Source organism: Carlito syrichta, unplaced genomic scaffold, assembly GCF_000164805.1.
Source record: "Carlito syrichta isolate Samal-C Ts95f unplaced genomic scaffold, Tarsius_syrichta-2.0.1 Scaffold301652, whole genome shotgun sequence".
NCBI lineage: Eukaryota > Metazoa > Chordata > Mammalia > Primates > Tarsiidae > Carlito > Carlito syrichta.
Window position 1 is genome coordinate 74072 of NW_007245748.1, and position 20127 is coordinate 94198.

The 20127-nt window shown below is 42.7% G+C and overlaps 1 protein-coding gene across 1 annotated transcript in view; it reads right to left on the minus strand.

The window, feature by feature from the left end:
- ACOXL (acyl-CoA oxidase like) overlaps positions 1-20127 on the minus strand; it is a gene marked incomplete at its 3' end in the record, with an annotated part of 406243 nt that overhangs the window by 74014 nt on the left and 312102 nt on the right. Inside the window, exon 16 of the mRNA XM_021710927.1 lies at positions 1668-1755. Coding sequence (XP_021566602.1) covers positions 1668-1755 — 88 coding nt within the window. The remainder of the gene's footprint in view (positions 1-1667; positions 1756-20127) is intronic.

The window sequence follows — 20127 nt, forward strand, 5'->3', positions numbered from 1 at the left end:
CATTCAGATGTGTATATTAGACACCTTTGAGTTCAGTTATGATGAGTCTATTTCTTTGAACCTGATAGACCATGGTGCAGTAAATTAAAATTTCTGAATCTGCAAATGAGGGAACCCAATCCTATACCTTAGTGGCCCACAGGAGAGGGAGGCTTCCACCCTGTCCCTGTTGCTCCTAGCCCCTTTCCTTCCTCTTCTCCCCGTCCTAGGAAGCAGAAGGTCGAACTCAACCAGAACCAAAAGGTGGGCGTGGCCATGGTTATTCCAGGGTGTGGTCACTGTATGAAGAGCGTGGTCTCTAGGGTAGTAGTGTCCCTGTGGGACCCCTGCTCCTGTCCCCATGAGGAATCTGCGCTCTTGGCACATTTACTCTCAAGCCCTGGAGGCTCACTCAAGGGGACAGGGTCCCAAGAGCTGGTCTTTAGAAGGAAGGAAAGGTGCAGGCTTAGTCTGCGTCCAAGCAACTCCCTCCAATCCAGTTCTCATCAGACCCGAAGGAGGGTCCTGGGCATCCCTGCAGTTCTAATCACCTGGCACTTAATCATGTGGTACTTTGCTCTTTCAGAACTGCCTAGTGGAGGAGGGAAGGCAGTGGCCAGGCTGGGAGGTTGGGCCGCATGCAGAAGTTCCTGGGTTGCAAGCCATATACCTGTCCTGACCTTTAACAGACCCCACTGGGGAGCCCCTATCTCCATACCATGAGATGGTGCCTGAGATACAACCTGTGGCGGTGAACAGACTCGGCCTTCCCAGAGCCAGTGGTGATTTGGTGTGATGGAAAACCATGCATGGCAACGAACTCAGTGAGTGCTTAACCTTTCTCTTGTAACATTTTCCTCACACAGTACGGGCATGATGATAAAGACGACAGTGATTCCTGAGATTAAACAATAACTTCAGGGATAATCTGGACTTTGCTCCATTTTCAATGTTATGCTTTGTTTTGGTCTACTGAGGCCAAAATGAATATTCAAGTTTCTCAGTCTCAGCTTGATTGGCATTGGGGGCTAGATAATTCTCTGCTGTGGGGGATTGGCCTGTGTGCTGTAAGATGTTCAGCAGCATCTCTGGCTTCTTCAAACCATGTGCCAGTGGTGCTGTCCCTCAGTGTGGCAACCAAAAATGTCTCCAAACATTGCCAGATAGTCCCTGGAGGACAAAATTGCCCCCAGGTGAGAACCACTGCTTTAAAAGGTTGACCCAATTTCTTGCTAACTTAAGGATTGAGTTTAAGTAGTTCTGTACTTAAAATTCTTCAGGCCAAGCCCCTGTTAAAATACTCTCACTTTACCCGTGTACACACCTTCCTGTTTGTTTATTTAGGAAGTACATTCATTGTCAGGCAGAGGGCCACTTCTTCTGAGGGACTGGTTTTTGTCAACTGACTCTAATCTAGTGCCGTGTAAGATAGTTAGGTTGTGTTTAGTGATTTGTTTCCAGTGGGTTTACCATCAGACTTACAGAGTATCATTTGGTCAGTGTTCCTAGTAAATTAGGAGTTGATTTACCATAAGCTTCAAGTCTCTGTAAGTTATTTGGGGCCCTAAATTCAACATGAGGGCTCAGACTGGTATGAGGACTGTCCTTTCTCTGCAGAGTTGTGTTTCCAGGTGACCCTCAGACCACTGAATCACTCAATGACAAATATTCAATAGGAGGCAACTGACCTCGATGAGTGTGTGCCAGAGACAGGGAAGCCACGTGGTGTAGACACGAGTTCCAGGCATTGAAAAAGTCCTCCTTCTTGGTCATCACCTGTCCAAATGATGGAAGAAAAACAACTGTTGGTAATATTCTGAGAGGATCAAACTTACTAGCCAGACAGATAACAAGTATCCACGTTTTCTTTTCTTCCTCTTTTATTTTTTTTTTGAGTTGGGATCTTACTCTGTCCCCTAGGCTGGAGTGCAGTGGCACAATCTCAGCTCACTGCAGCCTCAACTCCAGGGCTCAAATGATCCTTCCACTTCCATCTTCTGAGTAGCTGAGACTACAGGTATGTGCCACCATACCTGGCTAATTTTTTATTTTTATTTTTTTTGTAGAGACAAGTTGGTCTTGCTATGTTACCTAGGCAGGTCTTGAACTCCTGTCCCCAAGCAATCCTCCCGCCTCGGCCTCCCAAAGTGCTGGGATTGTAGGCATAAACCACTGCGCCTGGTCACAAATATCCACATTTGTAATACAATATTATGCATGGGCACAGCACAGGGCCCTTTGTAACCTGACCTCTGTCACCTGCAAAAGCTATTTGTTAGATGAATAAATGTCATACATATATGGTGAATCAAGTTTCCATGTTTATGTTAATTCTTTGCATGTATCAAACCCAAAGGTTACAGACTTTAGAGAAACAATGTGAAGGGGAGGATGCATGTGCAGATAAAGTGAGGCTGTTTAAATCAGGTCACTGGCTGCCTCAAGAATTCAAAGTACCAGAATAACTACGTGAATTGAACTCCCAGCACAGCCAATCTTCCCTCCTTCCTTCCTTCCCTTGTAGTCAGATGCTTTCATTTGTTTTCAAAGCGTGTCTTGAATGTCTGATGCCTCTCAAAAGTTGGCGCTGGGTAGTCACCATGTTTGATAAATGTGAGAAATTAACATGTGTCATTTATTCCTCTCACAAATAGCTTTCGTCGGTCTACTCTGTGTAAGATGGTCTTTCCATCTCTCCAATGAAGGTCATCTTTCTTTCTCTGCTTTGTTTTTCAGTTGGAGGGGAGAGAGGAAATACGACTGGAGTGAAATAAGAATGAAGAGCTGACACAAGACACAAGAAAGATGCTGAATCACAAACTTTAATAGTTACAATCAAGTAGGAGGAGCTTAAGGGATCCTTGTGTGACCAGAGAAGAGAGCTAAATCTGGCTCTTCTGACATTTCTTTGCTCCTTCTTGCCTTTTTTTATTTCAAAAACCTGATGGCTTGATATTTAAACATTTAGCGATTTTTGTGTGTGCTAAAGGAAATAACACTCAAATAGAAAGTTACACTCAATATGTCTGCTTCTCATGTGTTTTAAACTTACACCCCAATGAGCCCTCTCTGTTGGAAAAGCATCTGTTCTCCTGCAGCTCTGCGGTTTCCACAGGGCCTGGAGGACCCCCCATGTAAAATCCCTCCTGTACAGAGTGCTTTGTGCTCCAGTGGAAAAACAGTGCTGCAGAGAGCCTCTGCCCATGTATAATTTAGCATCATCACCTGGGGCGCCAGGCACAGTTTAGAGGACAATGTCATGTGTGCCTCAGGTTCCATACCTAACCAGGGCATTGCATGACAGTAGAGGGAGAGGATAATGTCTGCCCTGCTCCCTGAATCCAGGTCTCTGTACATTGGAGTCACAATGACAACTGAAGAGGTGTGGCGCACGTATGCCACTCTCAGGGAACAGCCTGAAGGACATCCTTGGCGGGGGAGGACAGGAGCTGGTCAGACACTCCTGGAAGTTCTAGAAGGAGGTGCCGCAACTCTGCCCATCACACTGTTAAGGATAACACACTGTAAAGGAAATCCCAGTTACTGTTGTTTAATCTCCCAATCACACACTGACTGTCCCCCACCATTGCAGAGGAGGCAGAGAAGGAGAAAACACTGTGTGGATGTATCCAAATAGAATCAAGGACACTTTTTAATTGTTTAAAAACTTCAATATATGATCAAAAGCAAACCAAGGGCAGACAACTGGCTGGACAACATAGAACGCTGCCTAGGACAATGTAGAACCCTGCCCAAAGAAAAGACTTTGAATGAGAAAACCTTGCAGAGGGCCCTTTGCAAATCTGGCTCTGGCTGTACCTCTCAAAAAGTACAAGGGAAAAGGAAAGAACAAGTTCAAGTGAAGGGGAAAGGCCCCTTGAAGGCCTGCCAGCCGGCTCCTAAGTGCTTTTCTTCTATGTCAACATCACGGTGGTGCTGCAGGACGCTCGGGAGCAGGCTCAGCATAACCTCATCCCTACTGCCCAGTGACCTCCCACCCCACCTCCAGACCCACCCCAGGCAGGAAGGAGGAGTGCACCTAGGCCTTAGAGCGTGTTGACAGCCAGTCAGCTTTCCTAGAGCAGATGCCCAGAAAAAAGCAATTGATTGAGAAGCCTCTGTTCCCTTGAATTAGAGTATACTGGCAGGAAATAATGGACTGAAGCCAAGTGGGGGCCACACGGTGGTCCACACACACAGGTGGGCTGACCCAGGAGAAGTGTGGGAGCCACAATCCATCCTACTGTTCAGTGGTCAAGATGCAAACATCAGGAGGTCAAACTCTGGCTCAGCCTCCTAGTATAGAGACAGTGTTAACTTGAAAGTGTCGCTGGTCACAACTATAACCCTGTAATTGGCTGTGCAATGCACACGAGAGTAAAATGGGTTTATTGCACAAACAATATTGCAAAACAACAGAAACAAACCCTATCACCTTAAAAAACCTTCATATGAGGTTTAAGGAGAGAGGCTTTAAAAAAAATGATGTGACTGTACTTTACTTCAGGTGATAAACCTGCTACTGAAAACCTGTGTGTAAATATAGCCATATGCAAACGAAGTACTTCTTAAAATGCACCAGACAACTGGCACCGTTTTAAGTACTTAATGGTATTTGCCCATTTAGTCTTCAGAAGATCTGAAGGTGGGTTTCATTGAGCTCTTCATTTTGCAGGTGGGAAGCTGTGAAGCAGAAAGGTTCAGCAACTTGACAAGCTTGCAGAGTTGAGTTGGGACTGGGCACTCAGGCTTCTGAGCCCACCACTTTCATAGCCACAGGCTATACTGCCTCCTAACAGACTGAGGGTGAGTTCATTCTCTGGCAAACCCTGCCCTTCCCGAACATACTTGTTATAAAAATATATGATCACATATGGTCATATTTCATGTAAACAATATTCCACATTTAAAGACACTAATGAACAGATTTGCCTATCTCCTAGTAAATCATTGCACAGCCAAGACCCCAAACTGAACCCATGAAGAAACACCTTCCCCATAGCAGATGCCCAACATATTTTCCCCCTTCTTCTTTTCTAAAAAAGCCTCAAATAAATTCGGGCAGCAAAATATCCAGTTAAAAATACTTCCCTACATAGGACCTACAAAAAACTTCAGCTGACATCATACTCAACGCAAAAGGCTAAATCAAAGTGAATCATAGGACTAACTGTAAGAGTTAAATCTATAAAATTCTGGAAGAAAACATAGGAGAAAATCTTAGTAACTTTGGGATAGGTGGAGATTTTGTGAGTTACACAAAAAGCTTGAATCTTATCAAAATTAAAAATTTGCTCTCTAAGTATTCTGTTAAGAAAATGAAAAGGCAGGTAACAGATTTGGAGAAGATATTTACAAATCACATATATAATAAAGGACTTCTGTACAGAATTTATAAACATATCTTACAACTCAATAGTAGGAAAACAAAATCCAGTTTAACAAATGGACAAAAAATTTTAACAGACACTTCACTAAAGAAGAGACATGAATGGCAAATAAGCACATGAGAAAGATCTGAGAAATGCAAATTAAGACCATAATGAGACACCACTACACAGCCACCAGAATGGCTAAAATGAGTAAGACTGGTAATATCAAGAATCTGCGTGAAATCATCGCTGATGAAATGCAAAATGCTACAGCCACTTGAAAACAGTCTGGCAATTTCTTATAAAGGTAAACATATACCTACAGTAGAACCCAGCCACTTCACTCCTAGGTATTTACACAAGGTAAATAAAAGCATATATTCTTGCAAACACTCATATAAAAGTATTCACAGAAGCTTTATTTATAAAAGCCAAAATAGGAGTCAAAACAGATTGCATTCATCCATGCAAAGGAACACAACTTCACAATAAAAAGGAACAAACCATGGCTACATGCTACAACCAAAATGCCCTTGGTTGGATCTCAAGGGCATTTGGTTAAGTGACAGGAGCCAGATGCCAAAGATGGCATATACTATACCATTCTATTTATATTATAGAAAAGGCAAATTTACAGCAAAAAAAAAAAAATGTGTTTCTTAGGAGTTGGGGTAGGAAAAAGAGTCTGATTACAAAGTTGCAGGAAAGAACTTTTTGGGGGTGGCTGAAATGTTCTATATCTAGATTATGGTGATGATTTTTGACCACATTTATTTGTCAAGACTCATTGATTGTACACTTTATTTATTTATTTTTTTTGAGTTGGAGTCTCACTGTCACCCAGACTGGAGTGCAGTGGCTACTCTCGGCCACTGCAGCCTCGACCTGCTGGGCTCCGGCGATCCTTCCGCCTCAGCCTTCCAAGTAGCTGGAACTACAGGCACGCGGTACCACGCCCGGCTAATTTTTTGATTTATTGTAGAGATGAGGTCTCGCCTGCCCAGGCGGGATTGTACACTTTAATTGGGTAATTTTATATAATGTATATATGTAATATATAAAAATTTAATATATGTAAATCATATAACATACATTCTTATGTATTTATATATTAGATATAGATAGAGTTATTAAAAATATTCCCCAGACTCCCTAGCTGCTAGGGTTAGAAATGCCAGCTTCATGGCTAATGACAGTAGGCAGTTGTCTACGGGACAGCTCTTCTGTGAAAACTATTGTTTTCCTGATAAAGGCACATAGATTTTTTTATCTTTGTCCTTTCCCCACCCACCTACAAGAAGCTCAGCCATCTTGTGACCATGAGAACAGTTAAAAGCTGCACTGTGGAGGCGTATTGGTTTTCTGGAGCTGCTGTAACAAATTACCACACTCCTGGTAGCTAAAAACAACGGAATTTTATTCTCTCACACTTCTGGAGGCTAGAAGATCAAAATCAAGGTGTCAGCAGCATCATGCTCTCTCCAAAGGCTCTTTCTTGCTTTTTCCAGCTTCTGGTGGTTGCCAGCAGTCTCTGGCGCTCTTTGCTTGGCAGCTGCATTGCTCCTGTTTCTGCCTCCACTACCACAGACCTTCTTCCCTGAGTCTCTTCTCTTCTCAAGACACCAGTCGTACTGGATTAGAACCCATCCTACTCCAGTATGAGCTCTTCTTAACTTGATTACATCGGCAAAAAGCCTATTTCCAAATATGGTCACATTCACAGGTCCTGGGGTTGAGGATTTGAATGTATCTCTTTGGGGGGACACAACTCAACCCACAACATGGGGACAGGGAAGGACAGCAGGAACCTGGACCGTACCTCGTTATGGAACCACAGCATGGCCCTGGGCTGCCCACCTCTGTCTTCTCATTATGGGAGAATCACAAGCTCCCTGTTTAGATAAATCGCTGCAGTCAAGCACTCTCCCTCCTCTAATTGTTTAAAGGATGTCACAGTTCCTTCTTAACCTATTCAACAGGTTGATGGGGTGCCCGGCATTAGCATAATGCAGGGCTGAGGTGGCAGTTAACAGAGTGAGTGAGTGCTTAGATTCATCGGGTTCTCTTAACCCAGCCATGCCCCCTCACATCATCTCAACCCTGGGTTTTCCTTCCTCAGTCTGCTAAGTCTTAGGGAGTCCCTGGCCTTCTTCCCAGCACATCATTTTAAAGCCTCTGTGATAGGTTCCCAACCTGCAGCAGCCTCAGTTTCCCTGACTGGCCCACATTTTCCTCCAGCCCTGTGATCCGTGTCTGCCATGCTTTCTAGCCACGCTGATAGGCTCTGTGTCCCTCTTGACAATCATTCTCCATCCTGCTCCTTACCCAAGACCACCCCAGGCTTAACATCATGCCCTTCATTTCATTAGTAATTTCCAAGGGGTACCTCCTCCCACACGTTCCCACGCCCATCCAGACCCATGGGAATCCCCATTCCTCACCCCAGTCTTCTAGCCTGAGACCTCTTCCACGGGTTGCAGATGTCCATTTGCACATTCCATTTTGCTTAATAGGATGAGCAGAAACCTGAGCACAGGATCCTCTGTTGAATGCATCAGGCCTTTTCAATGGCATCATTTCTGTGCTTCTGCCTTCTGAGTTCTTCAGTCTCCCAACTCTGGGAGCATTTAAAACATTCCCCCCTTTGTGCCCAGCATCAGATCCATTTGCATGTCCTCTGAGTTGTTTTACTGTGTTTATTCCTAAATCTGCCCTCTCCCTTTTCATCTTCCTGTGGATAGAGGGTGGAATCAGAAGGAAAGAAGTGTCCAGCCCTGACCAACAACCATATTCCTGCCCAGAGGGTGGAAAGACCTTACTGAGCATGGATGTCAGGACACACAGCAGGTACTCATGTCTTAAATTATGCCCATCAAATATGGAGCATAATACCATAGGCAGTTACTTCCAAACATCTGTAAAAGTAGGTCAAACGATGATTTCTTCCCCACTTTCTGCTCTTTTCCCTGGGACAGCCTCTCTCACCATGCACAGCAGCCCACCTGCCGGACTCATAGGCCCCATGTTCAGGAGAGAATGAGCCCTGGAACTGCCCAGCCAACAACCACCTTGGGAAGTCATGGGTAATGTCACAAGCCAAACCTTTCCAGCCATAGGATCTTCTTTCTTTCTCCTTTCTGTAAAAGGTGTCACCCGTGGCCTGGGCTCCTCCACATTGTCCCCTCCAGCAGAGGGGGCACCTGGCCTCCCCTCCCTCTGCCGTGGGTCCTTTGCAGCCCTCTGTGCCTCCCACTCAGCCCTGGTTGAGAGGTCCCTTGGGGTCCTGCCCACACCTCTGTGACGGTACTGGCTTCTGTGAGCAGAACACAGGCTGCCTTCCTCAGAGTCCCCGGGATTCCCTGAGATGTTCTTGCTTGCCTGGGAAGGTATCCTCATAGATATAATATCCCATCTGCCTGGGCCAGGGCCAGGGCCAGGACGGGACCATTTCTCACCTGCTCAGCCCCCATCACTGCCTTCCTGTCTGTCTTCCTGTTTGACTTTCTGTCTTTCTTGTGTGTTTGTGTGTGTGCGTGCATGTACACGCGTGCTTGTATGTGGTTTTTCTATCTTTTTCTGCCTTCCTGTATTTTTATTTTTTACATTTTATATCTATTTTTGTGTATTCTACATTTTTCCTTTCTCTTGCTGTCTCTTGTTCTCGCTCTCACTCTTGCCGTCATGCTCTATCTTTCCCTCCCTTTCTCTCCTTCCTTCCCTCCCTCCCTCCCTCCCCTTCTCTCTCATTCTCTCCCTCCCTCCCTTTCTTTCTCTTTCTCTCTCTCTGTCTCTTTCTCTCTGTCTCTCTTCCTCTCTCTCTGGTCTAGATGAGTTGTTCTTTCTGGGCATACTTCACCACTTTTTCACTCTTCTATATTTTTAATTTTTCTGTATCTTTCTGCCTTTCTCTATTTTTTCAGTCTTTCCAGTTTTTTTTCCCTTCTTTTGTATCTTTGTTTCTATATTTCTGTCTCTGTTCCCCTGGGTTGCTCTTTCTATCACTTTTCCTGGGTTAATTCCACTGCTTCCTCCTTCACTCTTCTCTCAAGTGTTTGTACCCAAATAACTTTTCCCCTTTTTCTGTAGATTTTCTATCAACTTGGTTTGCTCTGCTTGGCTTTGGGAAGAAGGGTCCTCTCTTCCTGAACTCTGCCCTCCAAAAGCTGACATCTCTTCCTGAATGGAGGGGCAGGCTCTGGCTAGTCCCCACGGAGTGTCTCCCAGACGGCAGTGAGGACGGCTGGTTCAGCAGCTGTCGGCTCACTGTGGCTTTCTGAATTGGGGATGTGGGATTCTTTGCACCTTTGCCCTAAGCTTTGAACCCTCAATTCCAAGACAGCAGGATAAACAAATCTCCCTCAACATCCTGCCACATACAAGAAAAAGAGGGAGCAAGGACACAGAGGGCACTCTTATGTCTACAGTTCCAGCCTGTTTCCTGTGAGAAGGAGAAGGAAGTGTCCTCCAAATACCCCAGACAGGACTGTGTCCTGGATTTGGGGGCCAGCTGCAGAGTTCTTGTCTGGTCTTGGAGGCCCAGGGAGAGGCTGAGTCTGGGTCAGAGTTTAAGCCCAGGGCAATCTGCTCCACTGCTTCGTCCATCCCAGACCCATGCCTGTCTCCAGCTCTGCACCAGTCTCCACTGCACGGGAATCTCCCCTCCCTCAGAAGGTGGCAGGTGGGAGCTCTGCAGTGAAACAGCCCTTGTCTGGAGAGGTGTGCCCCTGAGATGCAAGGCTGGAATCCACAGCACATTTTCTTAGAGAAACACAAAACCAAAAGTACGAGGAATGCGCCAGTATGTAGGTGTACAGTCACCAGGACATACCAAGCACATCCCATGTGCCAAGCAAGTGAACTGCAGTGCTAGTCCTGTATAAGTAACAGATTCGGGTCTTATAGAGGAGTCTTGGAAAAGTCCAGGACCAGTCTTTATGTCACACACTGTAACATAGATTAGGATCTGTCTGGTGAATCCCTATAAGCCCTACCAGACGGCCAAGCCCCAGCAGAGCTAGTTCAACGCAGCTGTGTAGAGCACACATTGTGTTCACACAGAGATCTCCATTACCAGACCATCTTGTCAACAGCAGCAGAAATATCATCTTCTCCAGTATCATCTTGGTGCAGGGAAGGGTCTCAGGAAATGTGTATTCAAAGACACACATACACCCATGCACACTCACACACACATGCATGAACACTCACTTGTGCATACACACAGCTCCCTCTCTTCTGGACTATGTTCAGTTCCAGCACCCATGCCATCCTCTCTTGCTTCAGATTTCTGTACATTCCATTCTCTCCACCAGAATGTCCTCCTCTTCCACCCAACTACCTGTTCCTGGTTTCAAGAAACGTCACCACTTCCAGGAAACCTCCCACCAGCCCCCCTTCCCTCACTCCCCATTGTTCGGGTGTCCTTCTCTGGGGTACCACAAATCCACCAAGGAAGCTCTTGCCATGCTGCTGCTGTGTGAGCACTGCTCTGACCAGGGCAGAAATGCAACCACCCCAGCACCCAGCACAGCACAGCCTGTGAGGACAGATGACCACATGAAGAAAGTCCCTCTTGCAGGTGATGGTGAGAGTAGAGGTGGACATGCAGGGTAGGAGCAGAAAACAAACTAGATTAGGAGAAATCGTGAGAGTGATTTCCATAGAGAGGCCAACCGCTCATGGCCAGGCAGTTACAGGGTCTGCCTAGGTCTCTGCAGCCCCTTCTCTTTCTCCCACATCATCCTCCAAGCTCTGGCCTGGGCCCAGCAACACAAACTGACCCCAAAGACAAAATCCACTCCTACTGAAGACTTGACCGTTGTCACGCACCAGAGTTCCAGTGCATTGCATGTGTTTGAACTGACCTGTTCCTGAAGTTTTCCCGTACCAAGGCTTAACTGAAACTGTCAGAACATGAAATCAATAGGGCCTTGGCAAAGGGTTTCCATAATTGAATCTATTACTTACTAATTTCTCCTCCTCCCCTTTCATGGCAAATAAAGAGTCTGCTTTTCATTACTGCATCTTTTAGAATAGAAAATGATTGTTGGATGATACATTCTCTTTGGTCACTTAGCGTACATTTGAACTCTACGCTCCTGAACTGGAGCTTGGCAATTTCCAACAACAGGTATGTAAATAAAGGTTGAAACCCACCCTTTCTTAACAGCTTTCTCATTTTAAAAGTTCCTCTCTGACTGTTCTGGTGGATGGAGGAATCGATGGAGAAAATCAGGCCTTAAATAGATTTTACAGGCCCTACAGTATGCATTTGGAGTATCGTCAGCTAGAAAGATCTTGTTTCAATAATATGATCTTTACATTTGGCTGAAAACGATGTTATGAAACCTGACTGGCCTTAGTGACTGCTTAGAGCTGACATAAGGCAGAAAAAGGTACATTTAATATGGGAAAGAAATTAGGCCTTAAGACCTTTGTTTCCTGAATCTCTGCAGTGGCTCAGCTGGTGCTGGGCCCATGAGGTGGTGGCAGGAGGCATTCCTGGGGGCGTGAGTGGAAGGTGATGTGTGCAGCATGCAGAAAACCCATTCCACTGGGATTCTGGGGCAAATCCAGTGAAGAAAGGACTGGCATGGAAGCCTTCACCCCACTGCAACCTGGGGTTTCTTAGGGCTCCCTGTATCCAGCTCCACTAATGGCATCCCATCCTTGCAGCATGCAAGCCAGGGTCCTGGGGCCCCCTTGGACTTTTCCTTCAACTTGCTCCCCATCAAACCACCTCAAGTCCCACCAACACCTCCCTGGCCTCTCTGCTGTCACCCCAGCTCAGGCCGAATCCTCGCTCTTCCAGGCCATTGCTAATTTGGCCTTTGAACAGGTCACCCTCTCAGCACTGATCACAGAAGGCTCTTCCTAGACACCCACATGACCAGGCCATGGCCCCAGCAGGGAAGGTGGAAATGGAAGGTCCACAGCCCCGCGCACAGAGCACCCAAGGCCGTCATGGGCCTGCTCACTGTCACAGTCACCCTGTCCCACCAGTCTTTCTAGCCCGTGACTGGCATGATGCTCAGGCTGAATGTGCCAGTCGCTTGTTGACATCCCCATGCCTTGCCTTGAAGGTCTGCCCTACTCTCCAGCTGGGCGTGATAGGATACAGCATGCCCTGCCATGAATCATTCAAGACTCAGCTTCAATCTCATGGTCATCCTCACTACTGCATCAGTCCCCACCCACAGAACGGGATGCTCCCTCAGCTCTCCCATATCTCTCCCCTTGCACTTCCTCTGCCTGGTACAACTGAGAATTCATTGAGGCAGGGATTGTATTGTAGTCACTCTCACACCCCAGAATTTGCATAGAGCCTGGGACACGGGGAGTTCCCAGGGAGCAGTATTTTTCAAACAAGAAACTAGTCAGTAAAAATGAAAATGTTTACAGGTCTTTTATTCTTCATTGTTTATTTGAATGTCTATCTGCAGCTTTAACTAAGCTTTTCATTTATTTCACTGTCACAAAGAGGTTTGTATTTCTGGTTATGCCTTTAGGAATACTAAAGCTTCCACATGTTCAGAACTTTGGGACAATTCTGAGCTTCTGTGCATGCGGTGGGAAGAGGAGTTCAAGATACTTTTGAGTAAAACAATATGAGGGATTAAACAACTATAGCAACAACAACTAAACCACCACAATGATAATAACAACAACCAAACTTACCACACCAGGAAAATGTCCATGATCCCAACTGACCACAAAGCTCTGCCCACTGGCTTTGTAGCAGACAGGATGAAATAGCATAACAAGCTCACTCCTGTGTATACCAGTAGTGACCAGCCCCAGGACAAGTCCACTCCCTAACCAGGGGGAACATTAATAAACTATAATATAGTGTTCACTCACTTGTACAAGTCAAACTCAGACTATCCAAATTGCCTAAGTGCTGGTGAGCAGGAAAGTAGGAGAGGCAGGAATCTTAAGCAGGTCACCAAGAGTATCCATGTGGGATTTTAGGTCAGTAAGTGGCCCTTGGTCCTAAACTGGCAGGGGTTCTGGCTGGAGGAAGTCCTTGACAGCCACGGATCTGACTCACTCCTCTGCATCAATGCTGTGTCCTAATGCCACATGCCACCTGCATGCTTGGTCCTAAATGCCTCATCCCCAATGGAAGCCCCTACTCCCAACTTGGCCTGTGGTCCCAGAAGTCTCCCCACCACACCACACTGCTGGAGGCAGAAGGCTGGCTACCTCTACGGAGCTTGTGCAGAAACAGTGTGGGTGAACTGCCCGACAACTTTATCAGTTTCCTTTTCTCAGTCCTGCAATCAGATTCCTAGCTGTTTGGCAAGACAGTGGGCTCTGGGCAGTTCCTCACCATGGCAGGAAAATGTCCATGATCTCAGCTGACCACAAGGGTTTGCCCATTGGCTCTGTGGCAGGCAGGATGAAATAGAATAAAAGGTTCAGTCCTGTGTACCCCAATACTCCCAGCCCCAGTAGTGCCCAGCCCTCGGGCAAGTTCACTCCCTAACCAGGAGGAACATCAAGAAACTGTACTATGGTAATCAGTCACTTGCACAAGTCAAACTCGCTAGCATTGGGTGATTGGTAAGCTAGAAAAATAACATTTCAAAGTCTGACCTTCAATCACGAGCCCGGAGTTTGGCACATGATTTACCAGAGTCTGAAACTGAACTCTGTCCTGTGCCCTCACCTTTGGTTAATTTGCCCAACTTACATGACTGGTCCTTCCTCACTATCTCACAGGGGCCCTGCTTCCCCAACAAATAGAATGTTCAGTCTCTCCGTGGCCCTCTGCCACCCCTTGCCAGATTTCTGTAACCCTGGACATTGGAGTAGACCCCCACCCCAAGGATTGTCACCAGACTGCCTGGATTCCATGCACTGGCTGATCTGGGCACCCACCGCTATTCTTCCAAGTGCCACTGAAAAGTACCAAGCACAAAGCTTGGCCCAGAATTGACATGTGGTGAGTGTCAGTGGTTGTCATTGTCCATTGCTGGCCCTCAATTGGTGTATCAAGATTCAGAAGCTGAGAACTCATGTTCCGAACTAATAGATCTCTAGTTTCTAACATAAAAAGACAAAGTTCCTGTAATGTCCACAACCTGTCTAACTGCTGTGAGGCACTGTTTAAGTTATATCTTTACATGTTTTCATTGAGGTCTAAAATGCAGACAGTGAGATGTGCAACACACATAAATCTTAAGTTTGCAGCTTGAGGATTTTTTTTCACATGTGCATACACCCTTAGAATCACCCAGGTCACAGTGCAAGTCCTATCCCCTTTTTGTGTTCTCTTCCAGGCAGTACCACCCTCTCCCACTCAGATTGTGATCACCATATCATCAACTAGTTTTGCCCCTCCTTGAATGTCACACAATGGAATATACATTATTAACTCCTTTGTGTCAGGCAACTTTCACTAAAAATAATGCGTGTAAAATTTACGTATGTTGTTGCATGTAGTTCATTCCTTTTTATTTTTGCTGAGTAGTATTCCATTATATGAAATACAAGAGGGGACAGAATTATTTCTTGGAGGGCACACCTCTTATAATATAGACTTCCTATGCTAAGTAAGTGTTCTAGGAACCCATCAGCATCAGTGTACCAGCTAGCATTATTGTGAGTGGCTGCATTCTGTTACAGTGAAAAAAAAAATTTTTTTGAGAGTCTTTCAGTGTGTTTGCCCATTTCACGATGGTAATTTACGAGTATACCTGCCCACACTGCACCAAGTGTTCAGCTGTTTTTTACCAAAAACAGCATGACCTCCAAGCCCCACCCTCCTTATTCACCCAATCTCACTCCGAGCAACATTTTTTGGTATCCCCAGACAAAAAAGTTCTCAAAGGGAAACATTTTGCCCATGTGGAAGAGGTGAATCAAAAAAGACGGCAGAAGCACTAAAAGGCATCAAAATTGACGAGTTTAGAAACTGTTTCGAGCAGTGAAAAAAGTTTCGGTAGGTGTATTGCATCAAATGAAGAGTACTTTGAAGGTGACTGAAGTTTAAACATGTAAGGATAAATACACAATTTTTTACAAATAAATTCTGGTTTCTTGGGAAGTCTCTCATCGTAAGTCACAATTTGCTTATCTAGTCTCATGCTGATGAACATTTGGTTTCCAACGTCCAGTTTGGGGCTGTTATTAATAAAGCTGCTCTGAACATTCCTATACAAGTGATTTTGTGAGCACATACTTCCATTTCTCTTGGACAAGTATCAAGTGAGGGAATTGCTGGGTCACAGGTGTGCATTTAACCTTGTCAGAAACTGCCAAACAGTTTTCCAGAGTGGTTATTGCCATTTTAGACTGCCAACAGCAATGTGAGAGTTTTGGTTGTTCTGTTTCATTGCCAGAATTGAGTGTTGCCATTCATTTCAGTTTCACCATTTCAGTGGGTGTGTCATGGTATTTCACTGTGGTTTTCATTTCTATGTCCCTGATGACTAATAAGATTAAACAAAGTTGCATGTGTTCATCAGCCATTCTTTTAACTTCTTTTATGAAGTATCTTTTCAAGTCTTTTGAGTATTTTTTTCTTGGATCGTGTCTTTTCATTACTGTATTTTTAGAAGTTCTTTACATATTCTGTACAGAAGTGGTTTATCTGATACATGTGTTGCAGATATTAACTCCAAAGTTACAGTTTGTCTTTGTATGTTTTTAATGGTGTCTTTCAGACAAAAATACTCTTGGAAAAATGTCAACATAATATTTAATTTACCAAATATTATTTGTTGTGTATTTCTAGGAAATCTTAGTTTACGCCAACTTCCCAAAGATATTCTCTTACATATTCTGAGAATTTATAGTTTTCTCTTTTACACTTAAGTCTCAAATCCATCTCAAATTAACTTTTGTGTGTTATGTAGGAAATAGGTTACAGTTCATTTCTTTTCCACTCAGATATCTAGTTGTTTACTGTACTATTAAAAAATTATCTTTGCATTATTGAATTTCCTGCATACCTTTGTCAAGAATCAAGTGAATATAAATGTGTGGGTTGATTTCTGGACTCTATAATGTTCTCTTGATTCGTTTATCTTTAAGCCAATACCATATATCTGTATTACTAAAGCATTAGCACAAGCTTTAAAATCAGGTAGTACAAGTTGTCCACATTTCTTCAAATTTCGCCAAGTTGTTTGGGCTATTTTAGGCCATTTGCACATTCATATGAATTGTCAAATCAGCTTGTGAGTTTCTATAAACGTTCCTGCAGAGATTCTTTTTTTTTTTTTTCCCGAGACAGGGTCTGGTTCTGTTGCCCAGGCTAGAGTACATAATCATAGCTCAGTGTAGCCTCCAACTTTTGGGCTCAATGGATCCTCCCACATCAGCCTCCCAAATAGCTGGGACTACTATATCCAGTGAATTTTTTGAAAAAAAATTTCTTTACAGACAGTGTTGCTCAGATTGGTCTCAAACTCTTGGCTTCAAGCAATTCTCCTGCCTTAACTTCTCAATCTGCCAAGATTTTGACTGAGATGGTGCTGAACCTATAGAGCAATTTGCAGAGGATGAACATCATAGCCATACTGAATCTTCCCACACACAAACACAGTATATACACAGTGTATACACAGTATAACCTCTATAGTTATTTAAGCTTGCTTCAAGTACTCCCTGTGTGTTTTATAGCTTTCAATGTACAGATCTTGCAGGCTTGGTTTTACTGTTAAATGTATTCTGAAGAAAATCATCTTTTTTTAATGATGTAAATTAAATTTTATCTTCTAATTGCTTATTGATAGCAGATGAAACAAAATGTATTTTGGATATTGAGTTTGTATCCTGTAGCCTTATGTTGATTTATTAGTTCTGGCAATATTTTCTTTTGTAAATTCTTCTCTATTTTTTTTTCCTGCCTTATTGCACTGGCTAGACCCTCCAGTACAATGATGTCATATGAAAGTGGTAAACTGTACATTCTTGTCTTGTTCTTTATCTTTGGGAGTAAAGCATGTATAGTTCACTATTAGGGATGATGTTAGCTGTAGGATTTTTGCAAATGTACTCTTCAAAAATTGAGGAAATTCCTATCTACTTCTAGTTTGCTAGAACTTTATTGTGAACTCATGTTGGACTTCATTAAAAAATTTCTTCATGATGTAATCTTATATTTCCCTTTACTTTGTTGATATTGTAAATTGTATTGACTTATATTTTCAATGCTAAACCAACCTTGCATTTCAGGAATAAGTACTACTTACTTATTTAGTTTCATTTTGTTTAATGATAAGTACTTTTCTTAGCATTTCTTGTAGTACAGTTCTGCTGGTGACACATTCTATTAGCTTTCCTTTACTGAAATGCTTTTATTTTCTGCATACATTTGCACATGTGCATACACACACACACACACAACATATACACACCTTGATCTAGAGCTCTAGGTAGACTCCATTTTTTTTTCTTCTAGCAGCACAGAAAAGATATCTTTCCATTGTCTTCTGGCTCTACTATTTCTAATGAGAAAACAACCACCATTCTGTCTTTACTTTTCTGTACCTAATGTTCTTTCTCCTCTGGCTACTTTTAAGATTTATTCTTCATTTTAGGTTTTCAGCAGTTTCACATGATGTGCTCCTGTTTTTATGTTTATTTGTTTTTAAATCCCTCTTGTTAAGACCTTACTGAGTTTTCTGAATTTATGTGCTACCATTTTTAATAAAATGTTAAAAAATATTTGGCTGATACTTTTTCTGTTCTATTCTTCTTCATCTCCTGAAATTCCAATTACATGTATGCTAGAGTATGTAATACTTTCCTGCAGATACTTCATTGATGCTCTGTTCATTTTATCAATCATTTTTCACTGTGTTTTGTTCAAGTGATTTTTATTAATCAGTCTTCAGGTTCACTAACACTTTCCTCCATTGTGTCCAGTCTGTTGTTAATCTCCTCCAATTAATATTTTTTATTTATAGTATCATATTTTTCAGTTCTAGAATTTTTTTTTTTACAGTTTTCAAAAATCTCTTGAAAAATTCCCTATCTCTTCATTCATTATGGTCATATGTTCCTGCCTACCCTTTAATAAATTTATCATATTTTTAAAGAAGGCTTTGTCTGCTAATTTAAATATCTGGGTCATTTGTGAGTCTTTCTCTATTAACTGATTCCTCCCTTGACTGTGGGTCACATGTTCCTATTTTTTCACACGTCTGATAATATTTTATTGTATACTGAACACTACAATAATACTAATTTTTGAGTCCTCTTATTTTCCTCAAAAGAATGTTGAGTTCTATTCTAATATGTGGTTAAAACACTAACAGATAAACTTGAATTTGTGAAGGATTGGTTTCATGTTTTGTCAGGAAGAATCTACTTCAGTTTATCTTCAGCATCTTTCAGTTTTAAGCTTAGTCCTTAGGTCAATGCATTTTTTGGGACAGAGTTTTAATCCTAAGGCATGACCTTTCTGGGATTTAAACAGAAAGCCCATTGAGCTTACCAAACTCTTCTAACTTGACAGGATTCAAACTTCAAACTAAAAATTCTGACTGCTATGTGGCGGGCAACAGTTGAATTCTCTATTCAGCTCTTTAAGTCTTCCACTTAAAAATCCCTTGAGCTCTTTGGCATCTCATTCACTCATAAATATTTCAGGGATCAGTCATGGATTTGAATTGGTGTTTGCACACATATTCTAGTTTTTCCTCTCTGTGGCTCCTTCCTTTTTGGATGCTCTCCTAAAATTTTAAGCCATTTTGGCAGTCCCAAACTTTATTTGCTGACTCCTCAGGACATTAATATTGATGCTTCCATGAAGTGGCTTCATTTTTAACCTAACTTAATATTGAAGTTTCCATGAGATAAGTTAATCTTTAACCTAAGTGTAGGGAAAGGTTTTCTAACTGTGAGTTAAAACCTAGAGGTGATAAAATAAATTATTACTACATTTGACTACATAAACATTTTTTTAAAATTTGCACGGTGAATAGTATAATTGACAACATCAAAAGACAAGTGACAAAGAAAAAAAGTTTTGCCATATGACAAAAAGTTAAAATTTTTATACAGAAAGTACACTTAAAAGTTGATGGACAAAATGCCAAAAACTTTATGACGAAACAAGAAAATAATATAAGCAGACAATACATCAAAATACATTAAAAAGGCCTTCACAAAGGTGAAAAACTGTTCAGTCACTCAAAATTAGAGCAACATGTATACCATTTATTACCTATCAAATTCACAGAAGTTAAAAAGTATGGGAACACATTCTGTTGATCTGACTGTTAGGAAACAGATTTGCTGGGTGGAATGTAAACTGGTAATGATCCTCTGAAGAATAATTTGACTATACCTAACAAGCTACAAATGCACTTACCTTTGGATTCAGCAATTATATTACTAGAGACTAAGATGCAACTCAAACAATACACACACACACACACACACACACACACACACACACACAAAAACATATATACATATATAATATATAATATATACACACACATATATATACCTATATAGATATAGTTATTCATTATAATGCTGTTTGTAATTAGAAAATATTAGAAGAAGGAATTAAATGCACAAATAAATATATGAGAGTGGTTGGGTAATCCACGGTATGTTCACAAAATAGATGATTCTTTCTGCAGCTGTAAAAAATGAAAGAGGTATATTTCTATAAAATGACAGGAAGTGATTTCCAGGACATGCTGTTAAGGGGGGGAAATGTAGAAGAGTGTTTTTAGTGTGCTAACATTTATGTAATAAGTAAAGTAACATAAAGAAATATACATGTATCTGCTAGTTTGTGTGAAAG